This window comes from Cyanistes caeruleus, chromosome 3 (genome assembly GCF_971803275.1).
Source record: "Cyanistes caeruleus chromosome 3, bCyaCae1.hap1.1, whole genome shotgun sequence".
Classification (NCBI taxonomy): Eukaryota; Metazoa; Chordata; class Aves; order Passeriformes; family Paridae; genus Cyanistes; species Cyanistes caeruleus.
In genome coordinates this window covers 75,185,190-75,200,322 of record NC_141703.1, presented here as the reverse complement: position 1 = coordinate 75,200,322, position 15,133 = coordinate 75,185,190, and the positions used below count along the sequence as shown (strand labels likewise).

Sequence of the window (15,133 nt, the reverse complement as noted above, 5' to 3'; positions counted from 1 at the left end):
ATATAATTAATTATTGGGAAAGGGGTGAATATAATTTTTTTGCTGCTTCCTCTTCTGTAATAACAAGGAGGCCAACAAAACAAACAGAACTGTGGGCCAATTGCTTTAGCTACCATATAAACATGATGAAAGCACAGCTAACAACTGAAAGATTTACAACAGAAATTAGAGCCAAGAGATAGCAGGGTAATAAAAATTTCAAGATGACAGCATGCAAAGGTTAGGATTAGTGTTTTAAGTGATAGGTATGCTAGATTCCTAAACACCCTTTTTGTTGGAACCCAGTGTTAAATTAGAATATGAAGATGGACAGTGTAATGAGGGATGGAATTTGCATGGGCTTTTCTAAAGGTTGTATGAGAGAACATGGAAAAATGATTGAGCTGACCTGGCAAGCAGCTTAGATCTGCACAGCTGGCAGACATGTCCAGGTAGGTGGTCTCATTCCTCACTTTACATACAGGCATTGTGTACAGAGCATCTCATATTCACATTTCTGTGCTGTAGACATCGTATTGTGGGAGCAAGTAGCTCAGTGGAAAGTACTGACCATTAGTTATCCATCCTCTTGATGATGATTTGCAATGTGTATGAACTCTGAGCTGTAGGAACTATAGAAATAAACTGATAGTGATATGATACAAACATTCTGCTTCATAACCATAGCAAACATGAGTAAGAGAAGTGACTTTTTCCTTGATTGTATTTCTTATGATCATAAAGTATTTACTCACTGCTAAATTAAAATCATATATTTTTGCATCAGGACTGGATGACCACCTAATAGTTTGGAAAATTATGACAAGGAGAAGTTCTTAGTGGTTTAATTTTATTTGCAAAGTTAAGGCACACTTAAAAGAATATTGTGCCAATACTAGACCAGTGCCAGCATTTTGACTTCTGCTCAAAATATTACATAACTTTTCACTCCCAGGAGGTAAAAGCTTAAATCTTTTTATGCAAAGAATCAATCCTCATTCCTATTTCTGGCAATGAAAGTAGGAATGAAGAAAATAACATAACCAAGAGGAAAAGTTAAAACAATTCTTCAGCTCATTATGATTCTTTCCCACCTCTTCTACTGCTCTTTCCATCCATATTTGGAACCTCTAGAAATTATTAAAATAATTTTGAAGCAAAAATGTCTCTACTAAGACAAAATCTACTAAATTACCAGCAACAGCACCATTATTATATACTTTTCCACTTCAAATCAATGTCAGCCCATACTGCATATTGCCCCGGATATTCAAAAATAGAGAATTGGAAGCATTAAAGTAACAACTAGGAAGTCTCTTAGTGTATTTTGCAATGTTTTTCCCTTTCATCCTTAACTGCTGTGAGTTGTTCTAACCATCACAAGAAAGAAAGGCTCTGCTAGGCATAATGATCATAATGAGAGTGATTCCCTTCAAGGAAAGATGAAACAGTATTGATTCAGGCTCTTCCTGATCCTATGTCCAATCCCAAATGACAAGAACCTTGTTTTTCATCTTTTACAAATCTCATTTTTGTAATGAAAAAACAGGTTTTATATTGGGGAGCCATTCACTTCAGAGTACCGGTTGAACTTGGAGTGAATTAATTGTCAAAAGCATGCAATCAGGAGCACTACCATGACGCTGTCCTGTAATTGAAAAAAAAAAAAAAAGGTATTTAATATTAGAGATTCAATTTTACCTTCAGAATTTTTGCACAAACAGCTGTTAATGGAGTGGCATTCCCATGCTCTTGGCATTCCTGTGAGAATGCTTACTTATACTGTATTCTGTAGCTCATGCCTGAACTGTGTCGATCGGTGTTGAAAGCAAAGAGGTTTTTTGGCACCACCTTACTTGGCTCCCTGATATCTCTGCTTTGAGGCTGGAATTCATCTAGAGAAAGCCCACAGTAGTACCACAGATCTCTTTCAGCCTCATTATGGCCTTTAGAACAGGGTGGTGTGCCTTGGTGGTGGGACAATGATTCTGAAAAGAGCTTGAAATCTTGATAGATAAGTACATCCACACGATCTTCTAATGTGAGAGAGTCACTAAAATGTTAGATACAATTCTTAATCAGCACTAGAAAAGGTGCTTCCTTTTCTCTATAGTAAGTCTTGCAGTGTTAGCACAACTGGGTAAATTTAGATGGTATTTAGCAAACTATTTGGTATTCAGCAAAACAATGAGCCACTGTTTGCCACCATACCCTCATGTGTAGTAGCTGTTAGACTACATAAATATATCTAAACCTTCCAAATTCCATTCATGAATTTGGGCCATCACTGTCACCGAATACCTTGAGTTAATGAATTCCACAACTGAATTGCTGCTATGTAAAAATGTACATCCTTCTTCATTTAAAATCTTACACAAAATTTAATTGGGAGTGTATTGCTTTATGAGACACAAGAAATACTGACTCTCACTGCACACAATACAGCAACTCTTTCAGATCATTTCATGTGGCCAAGTAGACAACTTCTAAAGTTTTGTGTTTACCTGATGTGTGTAGACTTCCATATTTTTCTGTATACCCGAGCAGGCTGCTGCTTCTCTCTATGATTTTTGTATTATTGTCTACAAACTTTATTTTTAGGGCTGACAGAAAACAGTAACAATTTTCACCCCCTAATAATTTTCCTCAGCCTTCTCCAACAAACAGTGATTAACTGTAGCTCTCTGGCTTGTGGTAGTTCCTGCTGTAAAAACAGCCAAAACAGATAATATTTTCTCTAGTCTTTTGCTAACATTTTTACCCTAATAGATGAACCCAAAATGATTGCATTGACCTCAGTGGAGCTGCTTCATACTGGCATTACTGAAACTGAAAACACCATAATGATGCCATTAAGAGCATCCTGTTTGAGGCAGGTTTTGTTGAAGAAGATATAATGTTGTAAAACAAAAAAGAAAAAGGCATCTTCAAATGCTTTAAATTTGAATATTAAGGATTTGGGATTAAATTTGCCGTTAACACTGTGAAGGAAAAGTCAAGAGGACATTATTGGGATAGGGCATACTTACACTATTGCAGCAGGACTTTTCCATCACATATCTGTGAGCTTTTTATGTGTGACAGCTTCAATATGCATTACTAAGGCTGCTGATAGCATTAATTTTATTTTTCTGAGATCTTATTCCCTTGTTAATACCAGGTGTAGCAGCTATTGATTTTGCCCTCTCAAAATATCACTCTGTGTTGCTGGAGTGGGTTCAGGGTACCAAAATGACTGGGTAAGTCCCCATCATAGCTTTTCTAGATAGCAGAGGAGTAGAGCTTATCCATTACATGTGCATGGTCAAAGAACCCATCAGAAACATTAACACATTTGAGGATTCACTTGCTGCTTGTTGTACTATCTGGAACAGCAAAGGTACATTTAAATATACTTTTATTTAAAAGAATAGTAGTAAAATCAAATAAAAATTCAAGTCCTCAACAAACCAAAATATGTTGTGGTTACCAGTTCCTTCTTTGATATGGAAAAGGAGGGACAGGATGCTATTTGAGTAACATAAGTGCCAAATCTCAGCTGTGTTTTAGAGAGAGCATGTGAGAAGTGACACAGGATGCAGTGGGATAAAGGGAAGGAGGAGGAGGCAGCAGCACGCTTGCTGCATTTGCTGCTGTGGCTGATTTCCCCAGCGATGGTCTGTAGGGTAGCAGCTGCCCAGCGGTGCTCGCAGGCGGGACACACCTCACAGCGGGGCTCAACTCCAGCGCAGTTTGGGCTCTGTGCCACTAGATGGAGACAAACACTGCCCAGCTCACCCTGCCCAGCGGGGTGCGGCTGCCAATGGCAGCGACAGGTCCCGCATGGGAATGGAAGCGCAGGAGGAGCTCAGCCAGAGTTAAAATGATGCTGGCAGCCTCATCAGTGCTATCTTTGCCGTCTCTGAGGACAAAATTCCTGGCTTCTATTTTATTTCACTTCCTGTGGAGATGGTAACTTGGCACTGCTGCCTGTCTTGAGATGTATCCTTCAAGATGCAAGGGTGCCTCACTGCCATCTGTGCTGGCCCTACTGTGGGACAGTCACCTCATGTGGTCACAGGAAGCTGTCTCCCAGATGTGTCCCATCGTCAGGACAGCAATCCTAGGAAGACACATCTGGGCTTTATCCCATGAGTCTCAGTTCATAAGGATATTAATTATACACTAGAAAACTAATCTGCTACTTTCAGTCGAGTATTTGTTCTCCTGGCTTCATTTGTCACAGTGCCTGCTCCAGCACTGTGCATGAATTGTTTCCTGTGGCCTTAGTGTTTTTTTTCTGCACAGTCTTTCCTCTGATAATGCCTGTCTTCTATGGCTGTTTTCTTTTTACGGAGCATTAGCAAGTGACTTGAGCTTGATAAAGAGCCTGGTGTGTCTATGTTTTGTGCTTTGTTCCCTGTGGGGACTTTGGCTAAGGGAACAGGGTACTTTCTGTCAACATTGCATCTTTCCAGGACCCCCCAGGTTGATCAAGCATCCACATGGACCACAGACTCCTTCTTCATAGCCATTAATACAGATTGAATCTGACCCTCCAATCTGGGGCTTCAAGTTTTTTCTCGTAGATCAAGACACCTGTGCCTTCAGAGTAATATTCACTGAGCACCAGCATCTTTGAGCTTTGTGTGGAAGAAGTGTCTGGTAATGGATGGGAGCATTTTCAAAGTAACATTGATATCGCATTGATGCTCTGGTTGTTGCTCAGCAGCCTCTACACCGAATAAAAACTTTTGAGCTTCTCATGCCGCCCCACCAGTGTGGGGCATAAGAGGGCTGGAAGGAGAAGGCTGGAAGGCTGGGGGGCATAAGAAGCTAAAAGGAGACACAGCAGGGACCCAAACTGGCCAGAGGGATATTCTATACCACAAGATGTCCTATCAGTACATAACCTAGAGGGAAAGCTGGCCAGAGGCTTCTGCTTGGGCATTGGTCTGTGGGTGGTGAGCAATTGCACTGTGCATAATTTGCTTTGTATCGTCCTCTCCTCCTCGTTCTCATTCTTGTTCTTGTTCTCGTTGTTGTTCTTCTCTTTTCTTCTACTTTCTTCTTGTGTTTGTTATTTATTGTTTATTTGTTTGTTATTTCCCCTTCCTTTTCTGTCTAATTGAACTGTCTTTGTCTCCACCCATGTATTTTACCTTTTTTTTCCTGCATTTCTCCCATCCCACGGTGGGGGGCGAGGGGGTGCAGGGTGAGTGTGGTGTTTGGTTACCTGTTGGGCTGAACAGTGTCAGTCTTTTTTGGCATCCAACACGAGGCAGGAAGGGTTGAGATAAAAACAAATCTGACCAGAGTATGTTAAACCAAATTGTTATAAGTATCCACTGTGTGAGTTTAATAGTCACTGGTCACTTCAATAAATGTTGATTTATTTGCTCTCAGAGTTGTTGTGTGTTCTCTGAGTTGCGTTGTGTAAGCACCACGTTCCCTTTTGTGCTGTGTCATCTCTGGGGGCTGGGTTAAGGTCGTTCCTTGTAGTGGGTAACACTGGTTTAGGAGACGGTGAAGATGCTGGCCATGACACTGATCTGATGTTTGTGCTCTGCATCTCTGGGGGCAGGGAGCCATCTGTCCGAAACTATTAATAAACACACTTTCTACCTTGCTAATTTTGAAGATTTTGAATATTCTTGGGAGAATCACTGTGGATGGTGAGGTTTTATGTTCGGTTTTTTTGTTTGTTTTTTGTTTGTTTGTTTGTTTGTTTGTTTTTAATTAGAAAATAGCCAAGAAAGTTTGAATATCACAGAGGACAATGGCAATCCCAGTCCACTTCTCAAACCTGCTTCTCTGGAAAGCCAGGGAGGACATGATGATGAAAAGTTTTTCCCTTTCCCAGGGAAAATGCTGAAGGAAGCACCATGGAGATGTCCTCTGTGTGTGAGCCTTATGGGAAGCACACTGATTCTGAGGAGTCAATGTTGTGAAGTGTCAGAACATGCATGGGAATTGAAAGCAAGCCAGGAACAGGGTTTGTTCTTGAATCAGTAAATGCACAGGGTCTCTTTAGGTACCTATAAACCTATTCACAAAGACACTTGTCTGACTGTCTATCATGCATGCAGGAGTAACCTAGTCCCTCAGTGAAATGCCAGAAAAAAAAAGAAAACAGAGTATACTTTTTTATTGTATTTTATTTTATTGTATTTTATTTTTAATATTTTGTTAGGTGAAACTGTGTAAGGTGCAAATAAATCGATAAAAAAATTCAGGGAGAGAAAGTGCGGCCCAGGAGTTTACCATCTTAATTAGCCAGAGGATTAAAATTGTTTTGGAACACCAAAATAATGAGATGTGAATTCTTTGGTCTTCATTAAGCACTTTCTTCAACTGTTTGTTGACTTTTTCCCTGTGGAAAAGAAGCACAAAACATAGAGACCCTACTGAAAACTGACAATGCAGACAACTATGTTTTATTCCTAGTGCTCCTCTAGCATGACCTGAGTCAGGCACAACCCAAAGAAAAGCAAACTTGAAAAATTTTGTCCTGTGGTGTCAATTCTAGTTATGTTCCCTTGTTGCTGAGGAGTTTCTGACTTGACTGAACTTGATGAGTGGCATAGTACCTCTCCTTTCCTGCCAGTAGTACCACTTCTCATTTGAAGTGCAAGGGCCACAGGATTTGCTTGGCAGAATGCAGGTGTGTGGGAGGACAGAGCACCAGGCCATGCTGCACTGCTGCTTTGTCACTTCTTGGTTGCAGTGGGAAGAGCAACAGAATGGAGTGGACAGAGTATGCAGGAGTTTGCTTCTCCCACGTTCATTCACTTTCTGTTTTTGGTTTTGGTTTTGGTTTTGTTTTATTTTTGGTTTTTTTTGGTAATATGGTGAGGCTCTTGCAATCAGGGAGAGTGAAACCTGTACCCCAGTAGATTTTGTCTTGAAAATCAAATTTCACCATGAGTTTACCGTATAACTTCTGAATTCCTTGTCTGTCATCTGCCGGAAGTTTGAAGGTTTCTGGGTTCTGATATGAGTAGATAGGGTACATCAGAGCTCCACGGACATTTGAATGATCAAGTCCCAAAGAATGGCCAAATTCATGAGCAGCAACGAGGAACAAATTGATATCTGCAACATAGAAGCACATAAATGTATGTTAAAGGTATGGCATTTATATTTGAAATACAATTAATTTAAATAGCAGGAGAATTCATATATTTCAATTCATCTTGGAAGAAAACCCCAGGGTTTTGATCCATTATTGTTGTGTTTTTTTACAAAACTTTATGAAAGTTTTTTATGAAATTTTTTTACAAAATTTTATGAAAAACACTACTGATTCCTTGCATATGCGTCTAGAGACTCTGAGTCTCCTTTGGATTCTGCTTTTGGTCAATCTCATTCCTAGAAGCAAGTCAATTTACCTTTTCACAATTTATATAGAATTCAGGGGCTCATAGTCCTTGTTTTGCCTGCAAAAAGTGTTTTAAAATATGGACAGAGCAGGTATTATGTAGCTGCTCATGGTAATGAAGTACAAGTACTTAAAAAGGTAGTTGAAAAAATAGAAATGTTAGTACTGAAGAAGTAGTGAAGGATGACAAGTAATTGAAAGAGTAATTGTGCTCTTCCAGCATGTACAATATTTGCCTTTCCCTTTCATATATACATGTGTGAGCTTTACCTTTATCGACATTTGACCATTTTTCATCATTATCAAAATGAGCATCTCCACCAAGCCCTTCTCCGGGACCAAACGCATGGGCCAGCGTGCCACCTTTTCCATCAAAAGGAGCTCCATCACCATGCTCTGCATTTGAAATAAATCAGTGTCATCAGATGAGATCAGTTGTCATATTTAAATTCAGAAACTGAAGCATGATGTTGGTTTGTGCTAGTTTTGCTGCTTGCCAATCCTTAAAAAAATTCTTACAGTGGTAGCAAGGTTGTGAAAATGAGAAGTGAGGCTCAGGGAAACACTCTCCAAATTCATGACTTAAGTTCAAATCTTGTATTTGATAGTTCAGTCTGCTGCATGTTTCAGAAAGAGCTGAATATTTTTTTCCTGAGCTTTTGTCAGAAGTGTGGTTCTGAGGCAGCACTCAGGGATTATTTCAAAATAAATACTTAATGCTTGACAACATTGCTGTTACATCTGAATGTTTGTGATATTGAAAAATGCTGGGCTATATTAGTTGTAGACATTCTCACTTGCTCTGATTTTAGTGTGGAATGATGATTTGAGATAGATAACCATGTTTCTGAAGAGATAAATTAATTTATTCCCAGCCTTGAGGTATGGTCTATTATCTACTTCTGTCATAATGCAGGTGGCATATTACTGTTTCCTACCTCGAATGCAAGAGCTGGATCAGAGTTGTACCAACTTTGAAATTTTCCCTCTCCCTTGCAGTAAGTCTCTGACTTTATTGAGGAGTAGCTGGGAAATCAGATGCCATCCTGTGTCCTTTCCCCTAGACCATGTGGATGGCCCTTAGGGCACGACTAACACGGGCAGAAGAGACCTAATCCTAGTGTGTGACATGGGATTAAAACCCATTCCAGCTTGCAGGATAATTTCTAACTTTGACTGGGACATTAGGTCACCCCTTTATGGCACCATAATCTTCCTATCAGTGGCACACAGGCTCTGGACATTTTGGTGTTCATGTGCAGTCATCTGCTTGCAAGCCAGGTGTGCGATCTTCACTTACAGTCAATGGAGCTCTAATAAATATTGTCAATGGATCTAGAGAACAGGATAACCTTAAGGTAGGCATTTAGGTTGTCTAAGGTGAGCCAGTTTGTGCCTTTCCAGGCACAAGTTAAAGGCAGGGCCACATCCATAGACTATTCCAGATCACAGACAGACTTCCGAAGCGCCTTCTGCTCACCCCCATTTGCCATGCTTTGGCTGTAATCTTGAGGTGCAACATACTATTCCTTCTAGAAGCAAATCAACCAGAAGACACCTTCAATGGCCAAACAAAACACACCCCAGCTGCCAAAGGGTTTTTATTCTGGGAACCAGACTAGATCTAGGCCTAAGTAAACCTGCCTTAACCTGCTTGAATCCAGCCTGTGGCGGCAGGATATTCAGAACCTGCTGATTTGTTCTACAGAGATCTTCCCAATAGTTAGCACTTTTTATCAAGGCAAAAAGAGCCTTGAACATCTAAATTTAAGTGTCTCATTCTGGACCTGAATTCTCCATTTCAAAGCTCTGAATCTGAAAGGATTTTTCTAAAGGTTTTATACTAGTAAAACTGAATCATAGCATACAAATTTGTTGACATGATATAAAGAACATAAAATTTATACAGACTTTGATTTAATTCCAAACTCTTTGTTCTTTCTTAAAGCTATGGCTATAAAAATGCATGTTTTGAGTAAAATATGGACAATTATATTTTAAAAATGATAGGTATTCTCACCACGACGTGCAAATCTAATCTCAATGTCTGCCTGTGTCCCGTAGACTCTTCGGAAGTGCAGTGGAGTCACATCACTCCATACCATCAAAGCCCTTTTAATTGCATTATCCACGTTCTTTCTGGGTATATCAGATGTATAACTGAGAATCCTGTCAGCAAAGAAAAACAGGTTGATATCATTTAGGCTGTGAAGGAAACCCATCTAGTTAAATACAAATCAATCCCTTTCCCCATAAAAACTGAAATCTCGCTTACCTGTAAGTTAAATTTGTCTTTTTCCATTTTGGAGTTCCAGGCAATGTTTGGTATTCTGATACATCAGGCAAACCACATCTGGGAAGTTTCATTATTTCTTCTGTTTCTGTGTCTAATTTTCCAGTTACAGTCAGGTGGAAAAACTTCTGCATTTCTTTAATCCTTTCTTCTATGCTTAGGTTTTGTGTTTTTGAAAACACTGGAAAGAATTTATCAAGATATCCCTGGAAGAAGAGAGAGAAAATAAAAATTAATAATTAATAAAAATTAAATTAAAATAAAAATTAAAAAATAATTTTATCATATATCTTTTGGTTAATTGCTTTTTATGTTTGGTTGAATTGTTTAAATTGATCCTGCATCATCCATATCTATTTTCAGTTGCATCATTCCATTTCAATTCTCTCAGTAGTATAGATCAGCATATATAAAAAGAATTATAACAGCAATGAAACATTATAAGTAAGAAATTCTTTTAAGTTACCACATTCTACTGATCATTCAAATCTATAGCCTTCTAACACAGTACACATAAAATTTTTGATGTATTTTTAAAATGATATGCTCCCCTTTATTTACCAGTTGGAACTTGGTCTCTTTTTTAAAGTTAGTCTTAGGAGGTTTAAGCTAGTCAGCAAGTTTAAACTTGCGGTTTTATATTACATATGCAAAAACTGTTGTTGTAATGGAAGACAAGGATAATATAAACAGCTAGGAAAGGAATGTAGAAACTGAATCAAAAATCAGATTATTCATAATTTAGTTGTGTTCCCCCCATGCAACATACCTTTACTTTCTCAAGGTCTATGCTGCTCCACGATTCTGGTCTCAGCTGTGCTGGAAAAGCAAGAGTCTCAGGTAGGAAGATAACAACACAAAGCAGGAGGCAATGCAGGGTGCCCATCTTGATAAGGAGCCTTGCTGCAGCAGAAAGGGTTTGACTTTCTGTCTCCCAAGACCAGAGCTAAAACCCCTTATATAGATCCTGATAACCCCACGCATCAATTACACATGTGACTCACTTTTTGGTGTTGTTAGTGTAATGTCATCACTGCTCTAAGAAGTAAATGAAGGCATGTTAAACAAATCTTTCCTGTAACTTCCCTGTTGATGTCACGTCACAGCTAGCAGCCAGCTTTGTCTCGCTCTTTTCATATTATTCCAGTAGTGAAACCACAGGGTCATAGGGAAGTTCTCTTTCTGTAACTTTATCGGTACAGTTACTGTGTAATCACTTCTCACTGCGCTTTTCCCATGTTCCTTATGCACAAAGGCATTTTGCAAGAGCCCCTTGGCTGCCTGCCTGTATCAGTGGATGTGGAGGCAGAGAGGAGATGGGTGAGAGCACTGTCCCACTGAAAACACTGCCATTATTACGTAGGGAGCACAAACAGCACTGCCCAGTTCAGTAAACTTTCAGGGGTTTCTGCAGTTTTTGCAGAGATCAGGAGACAGCTCTTTGAAAGCACCCTCTAGAACAACAGGACAGGAGGGCATCAGGTGCCTTTGTCCCTTTTGTACTAAATGGGATGGCCTTTCAGAAGAATCTCTTTACATTTGAGAACTAGATACAGAATATAGCTTGCAAGAGTAGGTGAAAGCTCTCATGGAAAAGAGAGGAGCTTTACCTAGCAAATATGGAGCTGTCTTAGACTTCCTGCTGTACCAATGCAATCTGAGAGAGCTGCATGAAGCACTGACAGAGCAGGGCACCTGTAATCTCCCTGGCCCCCTGACACCAACATTGGTCCCAGCATCACTCCACTAAATTACACTGGATAGTTTTTGAGGCCTGGAAAAGCAGTCCACAGGTTGGTTTATGATTTTTATCTAAGGTGCACAGTTTTGTTACCATATTACCTCTAATCTGAAAGTAAAGGTGCAAAAATAGGAAAAAATGGTTAATGTTTCTCACACTAGGAGAGCTCTTATGGCCATTGCTGAATGTGTATGGAAGTGATTGTGGGTTATTATCTTGTATCCAATGTAGTTCTGACTGATATGATCAGAAAGAATTTAATTTCAGAGAAAGATGATCAGTACCTCACACAGCTGAGTTATGCAGGGGAGGAGTACAGTACACAGCAATGTCTGAAAGAGTTGTTAAAGGAATGATGCTGTCATCTACTATTGAAAACAGCCTAGATACCAACATGTGATCATTTCTGTATGTTTTTGTACCTTACAGAAAATCAATCCATGTCTAAATATTAAGGCTTGATTAAAAAAAATGCAGACATTTTATTGCTAGGAGTAGGTTCACCATTTTCTTCCTCAGCAGCTGCCTTTACGTCTGACTGTGGTAGTAAAGTTGGATCTGAACCAGGGGCTGGGTTGCAGGAGATGAGGACGTGTTTAAAACACTTTGAACTCCATGACTCCGGTGTGTGGGACTGGTTATTTCCTCACAGACCCAAGAGGAATTTGAAGGGATTCGGAGGTGATGGAGTGTTGAGCTACTTACATATATCTTCAACTGGGCTATGAGCAAAACTAAAAAGGAGAGTTTAAACACAAGAGCCTGATGAAAAAGCACAAGCTATATGCTGAATTTCATTTTCTGCTGTGAGCTTGCCAGCTCTGATTTTTATTTTTTTTTTTCCAAAAAAAGTGAGATTTTTTTGAAGAACTTTAGGCTTGAATGGAAAAATAAAAAAAATTCAGTGAAAAGAATTTTCCTTTCTTTGGGCTCAAAATCAGCCTGAATCAATCAAATTCTAATAAGATCAGTATAAGAACAGATTCTGTTTCTTTAGATTTAACTGTGTGACTTTATTGATTTGTCTTGATCTTGGATAATAAAATATATTATGGGATTAGGAAAAATATTTTCCTGTACAAAAATTGTAGTCATGTGACTTGTATTCAGCAAAAAACCTTTGTCTATGTTGGAGAGCATGACCTGTGTAGACAAAGATCAAAGAGATCAGAAGTAACACTGTAGAAACATTTAATAATAGAAGTTGCTGTAGACACATGGTAAAGATGAAAGTATTCCATGATGTAAATTCTGTTAAGAAGACTTAAAACATTGCCATGGAAAAGTTTATACTGTGACATTTCTGAGGAGAGTAACCCTGCTGTGATCAAGAATGCTTCATGAAACTATGTGGAACTCATTGATAGACACCAGAACTTTTCAGTTCTAGAGAAAAATAATTCAGTAAAAAAGTAATACCAGAGTCTCCTTTGAGAATGACTAGGATGAAAAAGTGAAGTAAAAATGCATGATTCAGTAGTGAATGATCTCTGTCTTGGTCATTTGACTCGGGCAGAATGCTCAGCTGAATTCTGCCCAATCTGAAAGCAGACAACAGAGTTCATGCAAGTCAGGAACTGCTCAGATATCTTTGTGAATGTTTTGGATCGATCTGGGATAGATTAAATTCATTCATAGCACTATGTATGGTGCTCTACACCCATGCTCTGAGTAGTGGTGAAGAGTGTTCCCACAATGTGAAGACTTCCTCTGCTCCCACTTAGCTCTCACACTGTGTGGAAGACGCCGGGTGGAAAACCGGCTGGGAAAGGACACATCCAGGATAATTCACCTGAATTCTCCAAAGGAATATTCCATATGATGTAATGTCGTGTTCAACAGTAAAACTGGGCTAGCAGGAGAAGGAGATGGACTGAGGGTTCCAAGGTAGTTATTGCCTGGAGACTGGTTGGACATCAATCTCTTTGCAGCAGGTGGTGAGCCTGTGCAACACTTCCCTCCAGCTCCACCCCATCCTTTCATTTATTAAACTGTCTAATTCCTAATCTCTCCCACTGTGCATGGGAAGTGAGTAAGTGGCTGTACAGGTAATTAGATGTTGCCCACTATGGTGAATATCAAGCAAAAAAGTATTGCCAAAAATTCCCGATAAATGTTTCGTTTGGGTCACTTGTGAATTATGCAATATTGTATTTAAAGTTCTACCAAACAGGACAGACCTGTTTTCTTAGGATCTGCAAGACACATGACTGGTTTTGTTCTGTTATTTGGTTATTCAATTTGACTACTAAAAATAAAATTAAAACACTCAAATATATTTGTGGAGTAAAATGTTTTGGTTTTTGCACTGCAATTTTTGAAGCTAAGTCCCACGAGGCGCAGTCTGATTCAGAACCTTCCTAGCTTCTGCAGTCCATTTCCATGGATTTTACCCCTGAGGGGGCCCTCCTCAAAGGAGTACCTTGGCACCTGTGATACAGAGCTACTTATCATTTTTGCAGGCTGTGTGACGGTAAAACCCTCCAGTCATTCCTGTCTGGGCACCAGGGTCATGCCAGGGCCCCTCGGCTTTGCGTCAGCTCGTCTCAGGAGAAAGACAAGCCAGCTCTTCTCTCCTGTTTGGCTGGATCAAGCTGCACTGAGCTATTTCTCAGCAAGATCCCACTGCTCTAGGGAAGGAAAGGCCCGAGGAAGGGATTAGATGTTCAGATTTAGCACAAACAATGGGATGACAACTAGCACATCTATGTCACTAATAATTAAGCAATCAAACTTAACACATCTCAACTTGTGGATTTACCATCTTCTCACAGTGTCTAGAATTGCCTTGTTTTGTTTCTCTAATTACTTTGTATTTACAACTGTTTAATTGGGACATCTGGTGGGAAAAGATGCAAATATAGAGATAAGTTTTTACAATAATAATCTTGAGCAACACAGCACGGGAAGTGGCTTTCCTGTAAATGTTACCTGCCCCTGTGACCTTCAGACACGCTCCGTTCTTTGAATTGTCTCGTCCTTTGGTCAATGATAAGGAGTCTCTTTCCTCCCCCTAACAGACATGTGGATCTCTCAAAAATGTCTACCTAATAATTGAATTTACTCCATTTAAATAGAAGTCATGACCTTTAGTTGTATACAGTCTTTCTGTCTTCCAGGAGCAATGCACAGGACATGGGGAAGGGCAGAGGGCCAGAGGTCAGTCCGCTACTTTTCACTGCAGTGTGATTCAAAACCTTGCTGGGTAGGAAAAGTTCCATAACCTCCTACAGTCAGCTTTCATTTGTGAATTCACTTTTTGTAGTCGGCTGCCCACATCCATTTGTATGTCTGTCTCAACACTTTAAATGTCTTTAAATGACTAAAGCAAGATATAAACTAGAACACTGCATACACCTTGTCTTGGCAAAACCATAGTATTTCATGTAGAAACCCCTTACCTTTGCATTTGCACTAAGGCAACCTCAGACTGCCTGTAATCCTGCAGCAGAACCCTGTGAATGAGCTGCAGAGTCCCACCTAAAACAGACTGAGCATGCAAGGACATGCAGAGAAGCCGTGACGGCATGGGAGACATGCTGGACTCGGTCTGCCCACACTGACTGTAACCCAAACTGAGGAGCAGTCGATGCCTGAAGCTCCTCCTGACCCATCCTGATGATCTGCAAGGGTCTGTACCTGCTGGGACATCATGGTGAATTTGAGTTTTGGTGATTATGGAGAATAGGGTTTGAAACACAGGATAGACACTGCAGGGCGTGGCTTCTGCTGAGCCTCATTGACTTGTATAAGTCTTTGG

The 15,133-nt window shown here is 39.8% G+C and overlaps 1 protein-coding gene across 1 annotated transcript; it reads right to left on the bottom strand.

Moving 5' to 3' along the window:
- Window positions 1-6,098: 6,098 nt before the first annotated feature.
- On the bottom strand, window positions 6,099-10,711 carry MMP7 (matrix metallopeptidase 7). The gene is made up of 6 exons (XM_086884195.1): window positions 10,402-10,711; window positions 9,615-9,838; window positions 9,360-9,508; window positions 7,610-7,735; window positions 6,892-7,053; window positions 6,099-6,331 (listed from the first exon to the last, which is right to left on the bottom strand). The coding sequence occupies exons 1-6, from the start codon at window positions 10,516-10,518 to the stop codon at window positions 6,309-6,311; spliced, it is 801 nt and encodes a 266-aa protein (XP_086740321.1). The 5' UTR covers window positions 10,519-10,711; the 3' UTR covers window positions 6,099-6,308.
- Window positions 10,712-15,133: the final 4,422 nt, after the last annotated feature.

What these genes read in the sequence shown, in the direction of transcription:
- MMP7 (XM_086884195.1), bottom strand. Translation starts at nt 10,518, where the DNA reads ATGGGCACCCTGCATTGCCTCCTGCTTTGTGTTGTTATCTTCCTACCT. An exon ending in TAGACCTTGAGAAAGTAAAG is followed by an intron (nt 9,839 to 10,401) that starts GTATGTTGCATG and finishes CTCTTCTTCCAG; the next exon opens with GGATATCTTGATAAATTCTT. An exon ending in AAGACAAATTTAACTTACAG is followed by an intron (nt 9,509 to 9,614) that starts GTAAGCGAGATT and finishes CTTTGCTGACAG; the next exon opens with GATTCTCAGTTATACATCTG.